This window comes from Cebus imitator, unplaced genomic scaffold (genome assembly GCF_001604975.1).
Source record: "Cebus imitator isolate Cc_AM_T3 unplaced genomic scaffold, Cebus_imitator-1.0 Scaffold274, whole genome shotgun sequence".
Taxonomy (NCBI): domain Eukaryota; kingdom Metazoa; phylum Chordata; class Mammalia; order Primates; family Cebidae; genus Cebus; species Cebus imitator.
The window spans coordinates 1,887,057-1,908,350 of NW_016107589.1; the positions used below are offsets into that span (position 1 = coordinate 1,887,057).

General features: G+C 43.3%; 1 protein-coding gene across 2 annotated transcripts in view; it reads left to right on the forward strand.

Moving 5' to 3' along the window:
- The window catches only part of SPOCK1 (SPARC (osteonectin), cwcv and kazal like domains proteoglycan 1), a 525,291-nt gene that overhangs the window by 363,808 nt on the left and 140,189 nt on the right, over nucleotides 1-21,294 (forward strand). For both annotated transcript variants that reach the window (XM_017500969.2, XM_017500971.2), the window contains one exon: nucleotides 77-191. In XM_017500969.2, the coding sequence (XP_017356458.1) occupies nucleotides 77-191 (115 nt within the window). The remainder of the gene's footprint in view (nucleotides 1-76; nucleotides 192-21,294) is intronic.

Below are 21,294 nucleotides of genomic sequence, written 5' to 3' on the forward strand. Positions count from 1 at the left end.
GCGTCTCAACAACAACAACAAAAATTAAATTTCCCTGGAGGTCCTAACCCTGCCCTCCTTCTTGTTTTTGCCTCAGCCCTGGACCCATCCAAGGACCCCTGCCTGAAGGTGAAATGCAGCCCTCACAAAGTGTGTGTGACCCAGGACTACCAGACTGCCCTGTGTGTCAGCCGCAAGCACCTGCTCCCCAGGTAAGGCAGGAAGGTGGGGGGAGCTGTAGGCTGGGAGGCATTCTGCAGCTGGCAGATGTGAAGGTTTGCAGTCTTTGGCTGGGGAATATGGGGAGGGGAGAGCATAGTGTTAGGGTCACCATTTGTACGGTGTTTGGTGCCTGTTCTCCGTCTATGGTAGAAATCTCAGTTCTCAATCACAGATTTACAAAGAATGTCCATCTTTATTTCCTTTAAATCTATTTCATTTTGACTATAGCCCTGATTTGAACAGATGAACAGAAAATTTCTTCTTGGTCATAATTGAGACCTTTCTCCTCCCAGAGTGATGCCACGATTCAGGAAACTTACAACTAAGGAAGGAGGGGACAAGCGTTTGATCTCCTGGTTGCAGTGACAGCCTCATTGTGATGGTTCTTCGAGGTCCCTTGAGGTCCAAGGGCTTTCTGCTTCCATGTCCCCATAGGATATAGCATCTTTGCCAGTCTTTTTTTCCTGCTTTCTCAGGACCACCACACCACCATTCCTTCTGGGAACATGCTTTTACCTCAGGGTACAGCCCCTGATATCCTCTTTTCCCCAGCCCAGGGGGGAGTGTCCCCCATCTTCTTCAGGGTCCTTAAAGCCGTGGCTCTTACCCTTCACTCCACTCCCAGCATCGTCTGTCCAGTGGGTTTAGGCTTTCACAAATGACGGGTGTGGTCTTTGAATTCAGACTGCTTCTGCTTTCAGTCCTGCAAAAATACCCAAAGCATGAAAGCACACAGATATACACATGCAAACAGGCTTTCTTTAAGAAGGGAGTCGGATGGGGTGGGGATGAGAGGGTGGCAACTTCAGTGCATATTCTTCACCTCCCTCTTTGCTGCCTGTACAATTGAGAAGTGTCGCATAGGGCTTTGGACTTACCACATCAAGTTCCCAATTGGGCAGCATGCTTTGCTGCTCATCTGCGCTGCATCACAACCTTAGGCAAATAAAGCAACCTTTCTGAATTTAGATAAATAAAGATTCCCACTGAAATCTGCCTCCCTAGAACCTTTGCCTTATAACTCCAGTTTGACCTGGTACCATGCAGCGTGGGTCCTATCCCTTCCCTCTCTTCCTGAAGTCCAAGCTATGCCAGTCCCCTTGGCTGCTCCTCTTGGGGTATGTTTTAATTCCCTCAATCCCATAAGTGGTTTCCTCTGAATGAGCCTGGAGAGTTCCTGCCCTCTGAAATTATGGTCTGGCAGAAAAATGGCGCTCCTGGCATGGGGTGAGCATCTAGAGCAGCCCCCACCCCATACCACTCTGGCCTCTCTAAGCCTGGCACATGCAGCGTCAGACCTAGCCTCTAGGGTCATCTTGCTCTGGGTCACTGTCCAGGTTCTTTTAAAAATAATCAGACTTTTTCTCTACAACACCAAGATGCAAGGTATCATAATGTGCTTTGCTCTTTCCCCAGACTGAACTGTTTTCCCTGGTGACAAAGATAGATTACATCCTGGAATTCTTGAGCCTGTGGTAGCATTGTGCTCGACACCTGTTTCCTTGAATTTTTCCAGCCATTTTCTGAATTTGATATTTTGTCTCTGCTTTACAAATGAGAGGCCAGAAGTAGAGCAATGCATTAGTAATTTGTTTGGAAGCAACAGCATGATTCAAACCCAGGACTGTCTGCCTCCAAAGCTTATGGTTTTCACTACTACAATATGTTGATTGTCTTCATTCTAGCTGTTATTGTCTGCTCATTCATTCATTGATATTCAATGAAAAGGTATTGAGGCCTTAGGCACTAAGGCTACAGAGATAAACAAGAGACCCTATTCCTACTCTGAAGGAACTTCAAGTTCATTGGGGAGTGGTATATAAAAAACGTGTTTTGGAGGGGTTTATTATTTGAAGTTCCTTTTAAGGTATTTATTATCTGAGAAAACTAGCCTAGACTCTCCTGCTGCATGCAGTGTCTTCCTTCTCTGATGGAGGGAAGTTGTGGCCATATCAGTTAAAAATATCCAAATACCCTTTGGGATGGTGCTCTAGGCTGTTCAGCCGTGTGTGTGTGTGTGTGTGTGTGTGTGTGTGTGTGTGGTGTGGATATGTATGTGTGGGTGGTATGTGGGTGTGATGTGTGTGAATGGGGTGTGGGGGTGTGTGGGGGTGTATGTGTGGGTGTGGGTGTGGTGTGGGGGTGTATGGTGGGCGTGGATGTGGTGTGATGCGTGTGAATGAGGTATGTGGGTATGTGTGTGTACTGTGTGGGTATGGTGTGTGGGTATGTGTGGGGGGGTGAATGTGTGGGTGGGAGTGTGGTGTGGGTATGTGTGGGTGGTATGTGTGTGTGATGTGTGTGAATGGGGTGTGTGTGTGTGTGTGTGTTGTGTGTGCTGTGTGGGTGTGGGTGATATGTGGGTGTGATGTGTGTGAATGGGGTGTGTGTGTGTATGTGGTGTAGTATGTGTGTGTGTGTGTAAGATGGAGAGTCTGTTTCATGTTTCCTCCTAGAATGCAGAAGATAGCCCTTTCTGGAAGTGTTAGAGAAGGCCTTTTTAGTTTGAAGCTCAAATCTGTTTGAGACCTATTCAGCAGCCTCTTTGATACTCAGGCATATCCAGGTGTGAATCGTGTTTTCCTGGGCACCCCATGTTTCTGTGTTGGAAGCACCAACACTTTTTTGTTTGTGTTGAAAATTGTAATCCTCATCTCCCACGTCTTCTGGTGACTACAAAATTATAGTGGTTGAGAGCATGGATTCAGGAAGGAGACCCATCTGGGCTCAATTCCTAGATTGGCTATTTCCCAGGTGACCTTGGCAAGTTACTTTATCTTTCTGGGTTTGTGCTTCCTTATCTGTTAAACAGGTTTAATGACAGTGCTTCGACCATTCCTCTTTTTCATTTGCTGGAACACATCCTCTAGTAATTCTTACAGGGAGGGTTTATGGGTGATACATTTTATGAAACCTTGCATAGAGTATTTTGTGTGTATGTGTTTGAGAGTTCAATAAAATGATGTTGTGTAAAGTACACAGCCTAATGTCAAGTAAAGACAGCTGTTGGTACAATTACTAAAACAATTATGATAATAGTTATTATTGTCTACTTTGTTGTGGAAAGTCAGCCAGAAATCTCCAAAGTTGCATGTTACAAAGTAAGAAGTAACTCAGTGCAGATGCCTTGGTCCCTACCCAGTTTGATTGTGCCTGCGTTTGCAGTTTCTGCAAGAGGAAGCCTTTGAGGTTTAATGTGAGGATGATAGTGTCATTTCTGCTGCCCCCCTTTGCAATTCATAGCAGGTGTAGACTGAGAAGATGATGGGATTTCTGATCATTGGGCTTATGAATTCATTGGAAAAACAGCCCAAAGAGGAGGCACTGGCTGAGATGGCGTGCCCACTCCTTTATCAAGATCTGGGAGGTGGCCTGGCCCAGGAAGCCCCTGCAGTGTGTTTTCTGTGGTTGTGTGTCCACCCTTCCTTCTCTCCCTCTTAGAGGCTGAATTACTCAGCCTACCATATCAGTTGAATGCATACCTCTTCGAAGGGTCTCGGACACCTTCCCAGAAGAAACATCTGTCCTTCCACATTATACTCCAGGGGTCCCCTCTGACCAGGGAGACCATGTTGACAACTCTATTTATTCATCAATCAGGGAAGTAATCTTTCTCTCTGTGAAACATCTGTAGGCAATCTTGCCAGCCAAGCTGGCCTCCGCAGCAGCTCAAGAGGCAAATCTCACCCGCCAGACAGTCAGGCGTGCGCACAGACGGAGAGGCAGCCAGGCCAGCCTTAGCTGATTATGAGGCTCCAGACTTAGGCTGTCTTTGCAAGCAGATCAAGACAGAAGGACAGCGAGCACATCAGCAGGAGAATTTCATTAGCTTTCCTTACCTGCGGAGATTGAGTGAGCAGAGAAGCTGTTTGACACACACATCTGTGACTGTGGTGTGTCAGGGCCGGCAGGCAAGCAATTTCAGTGGGGGCCAAGCAAGGCAGCCAGCCTTGCCCTGCTGGAATTCTTCTCCTTGATTAGGGTGGCATTTGTATTTGGTTTCAGGTAAACTCACATTCTCTTTGGAGAATTCTCTTTAGAAAGTCTTTGTTTCACACCTTCCTGCTGTTAAGCAATATTGAGTGGGGTTGGGAGGGACAGATTTTTGTAGTATGTTCATCTTTCAGGTTCTCCAGAGGGGCCAGTTATGCACAAAAGAGCAGTGTGAAGACAGCTGGGAATCAGGAAGCCACCTAAAAAGTTTTTAAATTTAGTTTGGTGTAATGATAATTGACGCTCATTATAGAAAACATTAAAAGTGGAGAAAAGTAAAAGGAAACAAGAAATAGGCAATAGTCACACTATCTAAAAACAGTAATGAAAATATTGCAGAATATTTTTTTCCATTTTTTTTTCAAATCATGGGTTTTGTCTATTGGTGTGTTTTTGTCAGAACTGATCAAGTAGTTTCTATATTGCAAATAAAAATTTCTATTACATACTGTTATTTATAAGTGAATATTTTAATGATACTCCAAATTATTTACAGATACAATTTTTTTTGAGACAGTCTCACTCTGTCATTTGGGTGGAGGGCAGTGGTGTGATCATAGCTCACTGTAACCTTGAACTCCTGAGCTCAAGTGATATAGATATATATTTTAATCATTATATAACATGCTATATAAAAAATAACTTGGAATGAGTCATAGACCTAAATATAAGAGCTTAGGCTTTTTTAGAAGTCTTGGAAGAAGGCTTAGAAGAAAACATAAGAGTTATGACCTTGAGTTTTACTAAGATTTCTTAAGTAGGACATGAAAAGCCTGAACTATAAATGAAAAAGAAAAGCAACAAATTAGACTTCATCAGTGGTCTTCTAAAGACACATTTACAAAAATGAAAAAGACAAGTCACTCTGAGAGAAAATATTTGCAAAACATTTACAACAAAAGATTTGATTCTGAAATATAATGAAAGCATATGTGCATTTAAAGACTCCCTCATGGATGTTCATATCAGCTTTATGTGCAGTAGATAAAAACTCTGAAACAACCCAAATGTCACCAAGAGGTGAATGAGTACACAGATTGTAGCCTATCTCATAATGGATTACTATCCAGCAATAAAAAGAAGTAGGCTATTGATACATCCAACAATGTGGATGAATCTGGTAAAAATGAAGCAGAGTGAAAGAAGATAAACCTCCCTCCCACAAAAAGGAGGAGATACTGTACAATTTCCATTTACATGAAGTTTTAGAGAATACAGACCAATTGGTGATGATGGAAAGCAGGTCATTTGTCCTCAGAGTAGTGGTCATTGAGTGCCTAAGCATTCTGTAAGGCTTGATCATAAAGCAGACCCTTCAAGAGACAGTGAAGTCACACCCTGGTTTTAGATGCCCAGGATTCCATTGGTAAATGGGTTTGTTTGTGGAAGAAGGGTTTTTATTACAACATTGTGTTATTCTTCCTGACTTAGGTTTTAACAACATTCTCATAGGCATTTTTAAGAAAAATATTCTCTTAGGGAGCAGGGGGATAATAAACAGAAGGTCCTCAGGCCTGCAGAGGGCTCTGCCCTCAGGGATTCTCTGCTAGTCTGCATGGCTGGTTCTGATTTATTGTTCTGTGGAGGCCGGAGATCGTGGGGCAAGGGGTGGAGGTTTCCCTGCAGAGTGTGAAACATTGATTTTACCTCTCTGTTGCCATTGATTTTCATTTGGAGAATGGAAAATTGAAGCATTTGTTTTAAGCCTTCCAGACAAGCCACATTCTCAAATTCTGCAAGCGTATTGTGAATGGGAGGGAAGGATGTCTGGATGGAACTTACAATATCTAAGTGTACCCTTCGAAGCCTTTGGGGAGCAGTGGGAACTAATCTGTTTTTAAATAAGGAGCAGACATGGCCCGACTTCCCAATGGGCTGGGCCTCTCTAATGTAATGGCCCTTTATCTCTGCTTCTTAACCATCTGGAATAATAACTAATTCTCCACACCAGCAAAGAATTCAGATCTAGTCAAGGCTCTCGATACAGTAGATGGATCTGAGAGCTTTCTGTCTTTTATGTGAACTTGAAAAAAAGAATCAAAGTATTTGAGGTCAGAGAGAAGTACATCACAGAATGTGCCTCAAATACCAAACTCTCAGAGGATATTTGAAAGGATGACGGTTATTTCATCTCAGTTTTGTTTTACAACAAAGCACTGCCTCCTGCTACACGGGCTTTGAACTGGTTGATTATACACACACATATCTGTTGAGGTTTGGAAGACGCATGGTCGTGCAGGAAGTGGGTGATTCCTGGGTGTCTGGATGGCTTTCTGGCACTTCACAAGTCCAGGCATTGCCAGCGACCAAAATGTGATTGTGCCCACATCCAGTTCTGTGATTCTGTATTTATGTAGCTCATGCCCTTCAAGTGGCCCATGCATTGCTTTGGGGGTCTCCTTTAAGCTCAGAGGATCTTCATTTACTGCGTTCTGCATATGGATAGGGTGCCAATGAGAGCTTGGTGCTATATTCCTATGCTGATTGTGGAATTAATGCATGGAGTTTTGGGTTTCCTTCTTCCAAATCAGTCATCTTCGCCAACAGAAAACATCATCACTACAGTCTGTTGTTTTGCAAATAAATGCCACTGGACAGTAAAGAAGATGAGAAGGAGAGTGGCTGTTCAAGGATGCTACTTACTGACAACCTACCTTGTCTTAGGCACACTTTGCAGGAGGAATCTTACTGACTTCTCACTACTGTCTGCTAGGTCCATATTATAATACCCATCTTACAGATGGAGTTGTTGAGGTTCTATAAATAACTGCCCTAATTGGACACCACCAGTAAGGGGAAGATTTGGAACTATAGTGGAGGTCACTGCACTTCTAGATTCCATGCCCATTCCCTGTGATGCACAGCCGCCTCTGCTGTGGAGTCGTGGGGCAAGCTCTCAGGAGCCTGATGTGCTTTTCCCTTAGTGGTAAAACTATCAGCCCATCTGCTCCTGGCCCTAGACGTGCTGCTATACAGAGGTTGGGGCCCTTTTCTCCCGATCCTTGGCCCTTGCAAAGCAACTAGTCCATGCCCTGGCATTTCATCTGTTTCTTCCTTTCTGTGCCCTAAGCAATAATTCTGAGTTCCTATTTCCCCTTTCTGGCTTTACTGAAAGTAACCATTCAAACCACATGTCACTTAAACATAGAGATATTTAATTACTTTAAACCCACAAGCCTGTGTCTCTATTTTTTTAAAAAAACAGCAGAAGCACTTTATGGCTGTGCTGAGGGTAAGGACCCAACTCGCTGCGGAGCCTTCACTGAACAAGACTTTATAACTCAAGTCACTTAATTCCTCTGTTCCTTTGTTTTTCTCTCGGAAACAAAGACTATTGATTAGATGATCTTGGTGATGAGCAGCAGAGAGTAAAAAGCAATTCATAATGGAGATGTGAATAATTGTGTGGCATTTTTAGTCCCTTGGATTAAGGAACAAAATGAGAGGCAGATATTGCACATCATCAGGAAAATTCACTGGGCTGATTTTACAAACACATTTTTAAAAATAAAAAAAGACTGCCAGTGAAATGTGTCACACTCATCTTGTTCTGCCCTGTTTTGTCTTTTTTCATTTAAAAAAATATTTCATCTGAAGATGGGAGTGGGTGGGGCAGGTTTACCTGGCAAGGTTGACCAGTGGGTCTGCGAGTCTCCTACCTTCTGACTGGCCTGGTAGTTTCTCTGTATGGCCTTCAAGAACCAGAGCCTCTGCCCTGGGAGCTTGTCATCTCCCACCCAGGCTGCACTTGCTGGAAAGAAAAAACAAAACAAAACACCACATCCAGAGGGGGCAGTTCGTATATTCCATTGACCCCAAAGCACTGGATCACTGTTTGTTTTTGAACCATGTTCTATCTGTAGGAGATGGAGAATGTTTTATGGTTGAATTCCCAGGATGTGCACGTGCTCAGATGCTAATAAGTCAAGTGTCTGCAAAGCTGGGAATGGCTGTTTGCAAGGCCAAAGATTGATTAACAATGCCCTCTCATTTCCCACCTACATTTCCAGTAAAATAGCCTTAAATGCACAGCCCTCCTCTGTGGTTCTGCCCAGAATGATGGGGCTGCAGTTGCTGTATTTATTCAATCTGATAATCAGTTATCAGATTGAATTTTCCCACTTCTACTTCATTTCAATTTTTCTTTAATCACTTTCCTTCTCCTTTGTTATTAATAAATCTACTGTCACTTACTTGCTGTTCTGCTGAAACTCATCAAGATCTAAACCCCGAGGTTTCAGTTTAGACATTTTATGTCAGATTAATCCAACCAATGAACTGTGAAAGACATTCTTTATGGATATGAGCCACCAAGGTAGGGTCCACCTGGGGCACTGACCAAGTGGGTTCTGGGCCAGAAAATGGACTTAGGATGATTTAGGTGGACATCCAAGGCTATCTTTAGAAAGAATTTTGTTTTAAATAGAATGTTCTCAAGCTAATGTTCTGTCTTTAATGTTCCTCATGGAGAAAGGGTGCAGAGGGCAGGCCCTTTGTACACAGAAGGACAGGAGAGATGAAAGTTAATTAGTTTGGGGATCTTGGTACCTTTCCAAGACAGTCTCTTAAATGAAGCTTTTCATGGGCATTCATTGAACCCAATGTTACTGTGTTAGTGAGTAATGAGAAGTCCTTCTCTCAGCCTGCCTTATCCATGATGTATCTACAGCTGGAGGTGCTGTGGTGTCATGCTTCCCAGTGACATACAGGTCTAGCTTTGGAAGGGTGACATTGACTTGAAGGAAAGGAGGAGACCTGGCTCAAATTTTCCATGGTTGTGAGGCATTCCCAAGTGGACAGCAAAGTGACAGGGGCCCTCTGGCCTGGAGCTAGGTTCCTTCTCTTGGTAGGCACTAGGGGAGGCCGTCGCTGAATATGGTGACAGTGAAGTGCAAAGTGACAGGGGCCCTCTGGCCTGGAGCTAGGTTCCTTCTCTTGGTAGGCACTAGGGGAGGCCGTCGCTGAATATGGTGACAGTGAAGTGCTTTAGAGCTTAAGTCCTCCCTGTAGTTACTTCGGCAGGACTAGCTCAGAAAACTGCTCACGTGCATGCTCTGGTGATGGTGGGGTATGGGTCGTTAATTCAGATCCCACTAAGTTGGAGTTGGTGATAATTTCTTTATTCAACAAATATTAACGGGTGCCTTCCATTTGCCGGACACTGTGTTACATGTTTGGAGTTTTGTGATGAATGGGCATCATCTACCCATGTGGTGATTAAAGTCTATTGAAAAAGACGGATGAAAAAATATTAAGTATCTAATAAATTGTGATAAGATTAAGGAGGAGAAGAGTGGAGTAGCTTAAGAGTCACTTTAGATTGGTTGAACAGTGAAGGCCTCTGCAGAGGGCAAAGGTAAAACCCTCTTTGTAAAGATTATGAGAGAAGTCTAGCATGGCTGACTCTATTTTGCCTCTGGCTTCACAGGCTGGCTGTCTTTGCTCATTCCTAGACACAGGCCAAACCAGCCATGGGAAAAATTTAGTTTATAGTTAAACTCTGAAGGAAGGATAATAATGGTCCCTTTCTAAAATGATCCTTCTCCTCGCTCGGGGACCAAAACCACCTTTGTGAGACTAATAAGAAGCCGTAAGATTAGGATTATGGGAGCATCCTGAATTCTGCTAAAATGTAGGTGTAGGTAAACAATAACCAGCCATTGTCTACCAGCTTGCCTTTCTCTAATTCCTTGCTGCTCAGGAGTCATGTGGCCAGAGGTCACAAGATTTGTGACTTTCTGTATTCTATTGCTCCTATAGATGACATCACTATTATAGAACCTAAGATTGATCTTTTGAGATATTTTTCAGACCTGCACATTCAAGCATCTGACTGACTCCCCCTAGACCTGGGACTCATGACTCAACTGGTCCTGTGGCCCCTACCCAGAGGAGGACTCAGTGCATGGGGACCTTTTTTCACAGCCCTATGATTTCATCCCCCACCAATCAACAGCACCCATTCCCTAGACCCCTGCCCACCCAATTATCCATAAAATCCCTAGCCTCTGAGTTCTCAGGGAGGCTTATTTGAGTAAGAAAACTCCTGTCCAACCACTTGGCTACCTCTGTGTTAAACTTTTTCTCTACTATAATGTCACAGTCTCAGTGGATTGGTTTTCTCTGTGTAGCAGGCAAGAAGAATCTATCAGGAAATTACAAAGTGGTAGTTACCAGCAAGGCAGAGAGGAAGGGAAGTGTTCTCAGTGGGGGGAATAGCTTATGCAAAGACCTTAAGTCAGGGAAGAAGGGAAAGAGCTTGGTGTCCAAAAGAAAGTGAGAAAAAGGGGAGGCCTGTGCTGCAGGAAAGAGGTGAGTGAGGGAGTATGGATACATGAGGCTGGAAAGAAAGGCAGGGCTAGATTCTGCAGTACCTTGAAGGAGATGAGGACACGTGCATCTCTCAGACGAGGTATGATGGGACACATTTTTTGTGGCTTTCAGTTGGAGAGTGATAGAATTGTGTGGTTTAGTGTGGGCTGTATTCCCTTAAATTCCTGTTCATTAAAGCAGATTTTTGTACCACATGAGAGAAGCTAGAGGGTTCTGTGTCATTAAAAATCCTAAAGATCTCCTCATTGAGCCTGTAGACAGGTAGAGGAGGTGAAGAATGTGAATGTGTATAATCTAATCTAGAAGCTAAAAAATCCCATGAAATAAAGTAGAAATTCTAAGAAGGAAGCAAACACTTTCAGCTGCAGTTGGGGTTGGGGGAGGAGTAGACTCAGATAAGGAGCATTACTTAGTAGTGTTTATTAGCATTTTTTAGTGTTTAAGAGCATATGAGGACACTGGCTCAGACGTCCTGGGATGTGCTTAATGTTGACACCTTTTAAATCGTGGAGCTGTGGGACCAGAGCTATGCTGCATCAAACCCATCTCCTGTGTAAGAGCCACTCTGCCCTCAAGCTACTTCCTGCACCAAATCTCCATTTCCTTCTAAAATGATTACTTTAAACCCCACATTGTGGCATTGCTATAAGGAAAGCAGTGAGCTTGGTATCAGTACACAGTACACAGTAGGCGCTCAATCAATTTAGTCTTTGATCTGAGCCTGTAGTTCCTCAGATCGGGGAACAATCCTTGCCAACCTCACAGAGGTTTTCAGGCTCATATCTGCAAAGGGTCCTGCTATTTTTAATGTTCTGGATGGTGTCAGTTGTTATCTTAGTTCATCTGGGTTGCTGTAACAGGATACTATAGACTGGGTGGCTTATAAACAAATTAAGTTTATTTCTTACAGTTCTGAAGGCTGGAAAAATCCAAGATCAAGTTTTGGCAGATTCTGTGTCTGATGAGGGCCTACTTCCTGGTTCATAGACCGCTATCTTTTTGCTATATTTTCACATGGCAGAAGAAGCCAGGAATATCTATAGGGATTCTTTTAGGAGGTCACTAATTCCATTCACGAGGGCTACATTTTTATGACCTAATCACCTTCTAAAGGCTCCACCTCCAAACACTCTCACACTGGGGATTAGGTTTCGACATAATTTTGGGGAGGCACAAATATTGTCTATAGCATTCTTCCCCTGATCCCCACTAAATTTATACTCTTCACATGCAAAATACACTCCTTCTATCTTAATAGCCCTAAAAATCTTAATTCATTCCAACATCAACTTTAAAGTCCATAGTCATCTAAATATCATCTCAGTCAGATAGGAATGAGATTCAAGGTACTGTTCATCCTGAGGCAAATTGCTCTCCAGCTGTGAACCTGTGAAACCAACATGCTATGTGGTTCCAAAATCTAATGGTGGGCTAGGCATAGGATTTCCATCCCAAAAGGGAAAAATATGAAAGAAGAAAAGGATAGTAGGCCCCAAGTAAGTCAAAACTTCAAAAGGGCACCCAGTGGTAAACCTTAACGTTCAAGAATAATCTTTTGTGACTTGATATTCTGCCCTTCAGGCTCACTGAGTAGAGCTCCTCCCAGACTCACTGGGCTACGGGTACTGCCTGCCAGATCTCACTTTCTGGACCCATTGAGATGGCTGTGTTGCCCCCACAGCTTTGCCAGGCAGGGTTGGGCCCCTGGTAGCTCCAGGCAGCCCTGTACTCTGCAGTGTATCTGTGCCTGGTTCTTGCTGCCATAGCTTCCTTGGACTGGAATCATACACCCGTAGCTCTGCTCATGTGGAGGTGCTTGAGTAGGTGGTATTGCCCTAATAGGGTCTCTCTGTGGTGGCCTCATAGTACTCACTGTGGCTCTTGCACTCTGGGTCTGAGATGGGTAGAGCAGCCCTGATGATTTCTGAATTGCCCTTTCCTTGTCTTTGATGGTAGCTCTTGGCCTTTGTTTAGGTCACTGACTAATGTCCATATTGTCTTGATGAATAGTGCCTGGCTTCTGTTGAGATGGCTGATCCATACCATTCTCCTTTACACGGTGTCACTTTGCCATACCCTTAGCATTCTCTCTAGAACATGCTTTCTCATTCCTTACAATATGAATAGGCGGAGAATTTTCTAAATCCTTAAGTTCTGCCTCCTTGTTGATGAACAATATCATCTTTGAGTCATTTTACTATAAACAGTGAGGAAGAGCCAGGATACTTCTTGAGCACTGTGCTTAGATATTTCCTCAGCCAAATATCCAGTTTAATTGCTTGCAAGTTCTACCTTCCACAGACACGAGGACATGAACACAATTCAGCCAAGCTTCTTACCACTTTATAACAAACGTGGCCTTTCCTCTGGTTTCTAATACTATATTCCTCATTTATGTCTGAGCCCTCATCAGAATAGCCTTTGCTATCTGTCTTAGTCTGTTTGTGTTGCTGTAAAGGAATGCCAGAGGCTGGGTAATTTATAAAGAAATGAGATATATTTGGCTCATGATTCTGCAGGCTGTACAAGAAGCATGGTGCAGCATCTGCTTCTGATGAGGACTCAGGAAGCGTCCACTCATGGTGGAAGGCAAAGGTGAGCAGCATCACATGGCAAGAGAGACAGAGGAGGGCGGTCCCAGGATCTTTTTACCATTCATTTCTCATGGACATGAAAAGAGCTAACTCACTCACTCATTACAGTGAGAATGGCACCCAGCCAGTCATTCATGAGGATTTCCTCCATGACCCAAACACCTTTCATTAGGCTCCACCTGCAACATTGGGGATCAAATGTCAACATGAGATTTGGAGGGAACAGATATTTAAACTATGTTACTATCCAATTTCTACCAGTATTCTGTTCAGGATTACTTAGGTATTCTCCAAGGTGATCAAAGCTTTCTCTACAGCTCTCCTCTTTTCTTTCTGGGTCCTCACCAGAATAGCCATAAAGATCATTTCACAACAGTCTAGCCTCTTTCCAGCATGCACTTCCAGACTCTTCCAGCCTCTGTCCATTGCCCTCTTTCGAAGCTGCTTTTACATTTTTAGGTACTTGTTACAGCAGCACCCCACTTCTCAGTACCGATTTTACATCTTACTGTGTTTGGGGGCTGCTGGGCAAAAATACCATCAACTGCCTGATAAATAGCAGAAATTTATTTCTCATAGTTCCAAAGGCTAGGAAGTTCCAGGTCAAGGCACTGGCAGACTCTGTGTCTGGTAAGAGTCCTTTTTCATTAGGACGTTTCTTCACTGTGTTCTCACGTGGTGGGAACAGCTAGCCAGCTCTCTGTGGTCTGTTTTATAAGGGCACTAATCCCATTTATGAGAGGTGAGTTAATGATCTAATCACCTCGCAGAGGCCCCACCTCCTAATACCATCACCTTGGTGTTTAGGATTTTTGATACACGGATTTTGGTGGAGACACAAACATGCAATTGTTGTTTTCTCTACTGGCTGAATCCACACTCCACTGCTTATGATGCTCTTACCACTCACTTGCAATGCCCAGATTCCCTGTGGAGTGTCAGCCCTAGGAGGGCGTGACTAGTTCACTCTCGTATCCCCTGTGTCTAGCTCAGGCCTTGGCACACTGCAGGTGTTCATGGCATGTTTAGTGGATGAATGAATCAGTTAAGTCAAGAGAGGAGTTTGGGCTGCAGGGCCAGGCTGGTGCACTTAATGGAAGCTGTGTTAGGTCAGCCGAGTTGCAAAGTGATGCTTGGAGTAACAGTTAGGGCTGTTAATATGAGGGAAGTGAGTATATCCTGTTTCCCTTTGTTTGCTGCATAGAACCTACCACATTCCTGGGTACACAGAAAATATTCAGAATGCGTCTGTGAAACTCCCCAGGGAAACTGGAAGCAGTGTGTCACTCTGCTGTAAAAGTGGTCCTGTTCTTGAGAAAGAGCGACATACCTAGACTCTGCACCTTGCCGGACCTGGTAACGTGCTTATTTAGAGCCTTGCCTCTTTGCCTTCCTCTCTCTGTGCTGAGTGACTACACACATCTAACAGTCAGCTCTCCTCTGCAGCTACAGGCTTGGCCTTGGTGGTGATGTAGCAGGAGCGGCTGCAAGAAACAGAGCTCCTGAACACCGAATGGGGAAGGCAAGGGTTTATTATTATGGCCGGGAGCTGAGGAATAATTTGTCTGAATTCAGCTCATCTAACAAAGGAAGGTTCTGCCTTTATATAGGCTTATACTTTAGGTATTACACATGGAAGAATCTTAGGTTTACAACCTTAGAAATCACATATGAAAAGGATTTTGGTTTACGGCTTCAGGAATCATATGTGAAAAGGTTTCGGGTTTGATCTTGTTTTAGGTAAAAACAGTCTTCCGGAGAGTTTCCCCAAGACCAAGCCTGCCACCTACAGGAGGGTGAAACAGGAGGTGCCAGTCGGTCAGCCTTTTCTTCTATTGAAATGCAGTGTGGCAGTCAAAGGGGAAGTTGATCTCAGATGCCTGGGTCTCCTTCCTCAGTGAGAGGATGTCATCCATCCCATTACATTCTCTGAGAGTTGCAGTTCTGTGTTCTTCAGAGTGCTGCAGAATGGTCTTGGATCTGCCTTAAGGAAGTAAAAAAGGAGAGAGACAGGTATTGAGTGTCCACACTGCTGACCATCTCAATGAGGGCCTCTCACAGCTCCTGAGCCCTGAGGCTCTTCCATGCCTTCCCAGGTTTATCCTTAAGGATTGCCTCAACCATGAAGCTTGGAGGCTCCAGAATCTCTTCTCTCTAAGGTCTGACTCATCTCCCCGTGGTCCATAGGATTCACCCTTGTTGCTCTTCAGAATAGGAGGCAACAGGGCTGCCTGAGGCTCATGTTGCTCACTCAGACAGAAAGAAGCCTGAGGAGGAAGCAGGCAGCATCCTCACGGGTTCATTTCTGTCCTGGGGAGAACAAGAGGGGCTGGGTGGTGAGCTGCTCAATGCTAAGCGGGGCTGAGGCCCACAGCTGCTGCTCTCTGGCATGTGGGAACCCAGGATACACCTGCAAACTAATCGAAATATGTTGCAAACGAATATGAAATATGTGATTTCCTGCCAGTCTACCTGCTCTCCAACTTGAGCAGTTTCTCCGTGCACCATTTTCATCTCGTGTTACACGGGAAAGTTGGCTTGTTGCTCTTTATGGCTCTGTGATTACCTACAGTTCTTTGGTGGTGGTTCCATATTCTTTGTATCAGAGCAGTTCTTAGAGAATTACCTGGTAGAAATAGGCAGAGCAGAGGCTTGGAGTCATGAAGTAGTGCTCTTTCAGGGTGCTGGCATTGGGGCTGCAAATTGGTACAACATTTCTGTCAGGTATTTTTGACCTCCTTGATTCTGTGATTCCACTTTGCTGGATCTATCTCATGGAATTAAATAGACATTCACATAAAGGTAGTTCAGTGTGATTCAGGATGTTAAATGATTGCAAGGTTAAATAAGTGGAAACATCCCCTTCCTCTAGATGGCTTCGGCTTGAACTCTTGCAGTATTGGGAGCCTCCCTACCAATTTTCAGAGGTAGCTTCCCTGTGTGGACAGCTCTTATGTGTTGTTTGAGCTATCTTCTTAGGTTGAGTCAAAACGCCTTTTCTTGGTAACTTCAACATGGTCCAGGCAGAATAGGTTCTATCTGGTTCTGCCGTGAAATACCGTTGGGACATTCTGGCTTACTATTCCCTGTGCTAACACAATTTTGAGCATCTTGTCTGTACCTGGGGGGCAGTTGAGTACCCAACTGTGTATCGCCCAAAGTGGGCAGTGATAAACAGCTATGTATGAGTGAGTGTGAACACAGGGCAAGTGTGTGTGGAGGTGGGGACTGTCTGAGACCTTCTCAGAGAGGGCTGCCGCTTGAGCTCACCCTTGGGAAGGGGTGGGGCATACTGGCAAAAGACAAGTGTTGGAGAAAACGCAAGTCCTGGGGAGCTAGCCGGAGTTCTTTACTACCAATCCAGAAACGTAGAGGAGGAGCTTTTCTGGGGCTCTGTCTTCTCTCCTCCAAGACTGACTATGAAGAAAGCTTCCGGAGCAGGGAATAAGTAATGACGCAGATCTGGCTGTAGCAGCCTTCTGTAGCGCTTTGCTGAATGACCCACTGTTAATGTCTTATGGGGAATGGTATTGAGCCTAAGCTCCTCAAATGCTATATCTCAATCAGGATCCAGCCTATCTCTATGTCTGTCCTGGCATCCTGTCCCCGAAGCCACTTCTGCTTCATTTTACTGACTTGCTCCTTCCTAAGGCAGATCACACCCAGCCCTCACAAAACAGGAGGCTTTGCTGCTGGTGACCAGAAAACAATTATGGGTGTTTTCTCTCCTGTGGTCACATCCCATGATAATTAATTGCCCCCAAGGAAAGTCAGCAAGTGTTTTCCAAGATTAGAGCAGTGAAGCCGATGGTGGAATTGCAAGTGCTTGTCCAGGCCTGCGTATGCACACCTGAGCCTACAAACAATTAGCTGGAATCTGTGCTTCCCCAGCTACTCTGGCTCCTGTGAAGAAGCAGGATTAGGAATGCTCAGGAAGGAGATGCCATATGAAGTTCTCAGCCCTGGGTTTATTTGATGAGTATTTGCTTTTTTCCAATTAGTGTGTCCATTGCTAAAGATTTCCTCTAAGGCCTCAGGGCTAGAGGTGGACCTCTCTTTACTGGGCCAATGAACAAAGAAAAGCGGCAAAACAAGAAATCAAACCAAAATGCCAAAGGTCAGTGGGCAAAAGGAACAATTTCTTTTCTGACCGTTGTTAGTAAGAAATGGGTTTTTAAAACAGAGTACATCACTAACTATTATCCTAAGGGAATAAAGAAAGCTCAACTGTTCGTTTACATTTCCCTAATAGCTTGCAATTACAGTGCTGCTTGGCACTTTTCCTTAACAAAGCAGAATTTTATTCAGAGCAGAGAGGGGCTCTGTGTGTGTGTAAACTGCTTTTGCATGCAGGCCCCAGGGACCTTGCTTGTTCAACAACTGAACTTTGAGGTAAAACCCCACTGGCGTCTACCTTATAGAAACCCTTAGTGTTACTGGCTGTGCTCTGTCACTCTCTGAATGGAAAGTGCAGACTGCAGTCTCATACCAGTTAGTGGACTTTACATAGCCACACCATTCTGTTAGTCTTCATGATCTGGTCAGGAAGCATGGAGGATATTGTGAGTTTAATGCAAGAAGTAGGGTTGACTAGTATCCTTGGACATCATATATATAAAACCGCATATATTATTATACATTATATAATAACATATCTTACACATAACACAATTATATATAATAATTATATTTGAAACCAAATATTTTCAAAATATGATAATAGGGATAATAAGGAAACTATTAATAGGGATAATAAGGATATTAGTATCCCTATTTTGTATATACTCACACACACACACACACACACAGACACACACACACACACATACACACACACACACACACACAGGATGTCCAGGGATGCTAGTATCCCTATTTTATAAATTAAAAAAATATATATGTTTATATAAAACCAAGTATGCAATATAGAATTATATATAATTAATATATGTAATATAGAATATATTATATGTACATATATAATATATATTTATAAAACATATTCTCTCTCTCTCTCTCTCTCTCTATATATATATATATATATATATAATATATATACATTTTGTTTCACTTCTAAGAAAACATTGATTCAAGTAATGTCCAAGATGTGTGACCCACCAGAGATGTGGATTGTGATCTGGCAGATTCATTTTCTTCTTACTATTTTCCCATTGGCCACATAATTTGCTCCTGGCATATTTAAATATAGCCTGGCTCGTGGGATTCCTGAAATTAATAGCAAATGTCTTGCCACATAAATATTTTGTTGGAAAAGTTAGCAGTCTGTGGATCTTTAAACATCTCAAAATAAGAATAAGAACAAAAATAGTTACCTTTTCTGAATACGTTTAGCCGTTCAGAGAAATTAAATATGATCATTATGCTTAATCATCATTCCATTTAATGTATGTTATGGGAAATACATTTAATGCAATGCTAGCAGTATCTTTGAATTTGTTGCTTAATTTCTGGCACATTATAGGTAATTAATAAGTGTTTGTTGAAAAGTAAAGACTCTCTAGAATCCTAACACATTTGGAATGTTTATACCCTCAGCTTTGATAGCTTTGCTTCAACAGGCCCTCAAAATATTAAGCTGGAAGTTTAATTCAGATAGGATTGATCTCGCCTCTTCGTCTCCACTGAACTTTTGAGGACTGGTCAGGAAGCTTTTATGTAAGTGAGCTCCTTTCTTCAGCCTCCTTCCTGTGCGTAGGAGATCTTTCTTTGATTCTGACAACTTTGGCTTCTTTAAGCATTACTGTCGAAATGTGAGACTGGCAGGTGTGAGTTCAGCAGCATATATTTCCTCAGAAATTCTGCAAATACATTTCTTTTTTAGATTTTGAACCAATTAGACTGGCGATACATGGTCGTAAGAGAATTGGGCAATAGAAAGGCATGTAGAGTAACAAAGCCGCAGTTCTGTTTCGTATCCTCAATCCTTCTTTGAGGGTGTGGTACACACTTGGTGTGTGCCTCTTTACTCATTATCAGTTTATTTACACCTACACATAAAATGCTTTTGGAAATTCTCATTTGAGACTGTTGAATCCTCCCATCTACGAAGAATAGATTCTCCTCAGCTGCCTTGGCCATTACGCAGCCCAGATGAGAGGTACATCATGGAGTCCCAAGTTGAAATGAACCACAGTCTAGAGTTCGACATTTGGGTACATCAGAGAGATGTTTATGCTTTGGAAATTGCACGCATACCAGGCACATATCCTTCTGCTTGCCCTGATTCTGCTCTAAGACTTTTAAAATATGTAGTTTTCCTAGGAGTTTTGAAGGTGCTTGAGAAACCTGGCATGGGGCTGGCTTGGAAGGCAATCCCTGGGATGATGGCTCTGGGGCCTGCTTTTCTCTCCTGGTATGAGCAAGTCTTGACCTGGTTGCATCGTGACCCTTACCCTCCTTACCTGGGCCAAGCAAGATAGGGTGAAGCACATAAAGGTGCTGGCATTCCCGTGGTTGACCTCCCAGCTTGAATCAATGGATGCCCTTCACTCTGATGCTGGGGGCTCATCTTACGAGTATGGGTCCTCCCCATCACCCCAGGTCTGCTTTCCCATGAAGTCTCCCCAACTCACCCCTTCCCAAACATATTCTTGTGTTCTTCCTTGACTTTTCTCCCTCTTGGGAATGTTGAGAGGAGATGAATAGTTCACATAAAGGGCTTAAAACAATGCCTGGAACATTATAGGAGCTGGACACATGTTATGTGAGCTATTATGAGTAGTAATAGCAGCAGTAGCAGCAGTGGCATAATGCCTCAATAAATGTTTAGCTGCTGTAATTGTTATTATTATATATTTGTCCTTTTAAACTTCAAGCTTGTGTAAATAGCATGTCTTTTGCACCGTGGAGTGCCCAGTAGCACTTGGGATGCCCTCAGGCGCACAGGAGTCACTCTCTTCAGTTCTCTTTGCCTTGTTAGAAAAATTGGACTCTTTGGACGTGATCTCGTGTCTGGGATCTTATTCATTTGGAACAGGAAGGAGATGTGTGAGATCACCTACACCAGGATGGAGAATTTCTCTCATGGGAGTCTGTCTCTTTCATCAGAGCTGCTTTTGTAAATGACACAGGCTATTATGCTCTTCCTGTATAATTTTATGACTTAGTATAATGACTCAAATAACCCTAACAACAGAGGAATTATAGCATCATTTTACATGACAGATTATTTCAATGGTTAACATGTTTTTCATTTCAATTAACATTCATTATTTTGTCTCTGGTTCAAAATAGCCACTATGTCAACTATCTGAGTATCTTCCATCCCGGCTTTAGAAGCAATTAGTTTTGATTTGGCAAACAAATTCAATATTATTTTTGAATGAGCAATTTGATAGTAACATGAAAGTAAAAGCATGTAATCCTTCGGTGCCAGGAAACAAATGCTCTTATTACTGAAGAGGGATTGTTCTCTGGTGGGTTCTTCATCCCTTTGAGCTGACAGGTCTCTGTCTTAGAAATGTAATGAGAGAGAACAAAGACAGGACAGAAAAGAAGGTCCAGTACCTAGGACTGGTTATGTAAGCCTCATTTTTTCCATCTGTATAATGGAGATATGAATAGCATTTACCCTCAGAGTAGTTGCTGTGTGTGAGGAATCAGGGGGATGCATTCAGGGCGTTTAGACCTGCATGTAATAGCCACATGAAACAAGTGGAGTGCTGCTGCTGGTCTTCATTATCTGGAATTACTTTACTCCTTCACCAGCTGTTCATATGCAAAGCAAAAACAGTTCTATCTAAAGTTATACAAACATGGGAGATGGCACAGTGTATTGAGTAAAATGAATGGCCCTCTTTCAGTGACGGAAAGAAAAAGTCAGCAATTCTACACATATTTTTAGTGGCTACTTTCCCCATTATTAAAATATTTTTGACATAGATTGTTGAACTTCATTCGGCAGGATTATGTCAGGAAATTTACACCTGTACATGTATTTATTTAAAAAAAAAATTACTGTCTTGCCACCTGCTTGCTGTGGGCTCTGGCTGGGGCCCCACTCTGTCATCATGGTCAAGTGAAATGCTGGGTCATGCTGATGTCATTAAGGACTCCCTTGGTGTCACCTGTGGGGTGGCAGCAGGGCGTGGGGGTGGCGAGGGCAGGGATATCTTAGTGGGGAGCGGCAGGTCTAGTTTAAAGCAAGAGTGGG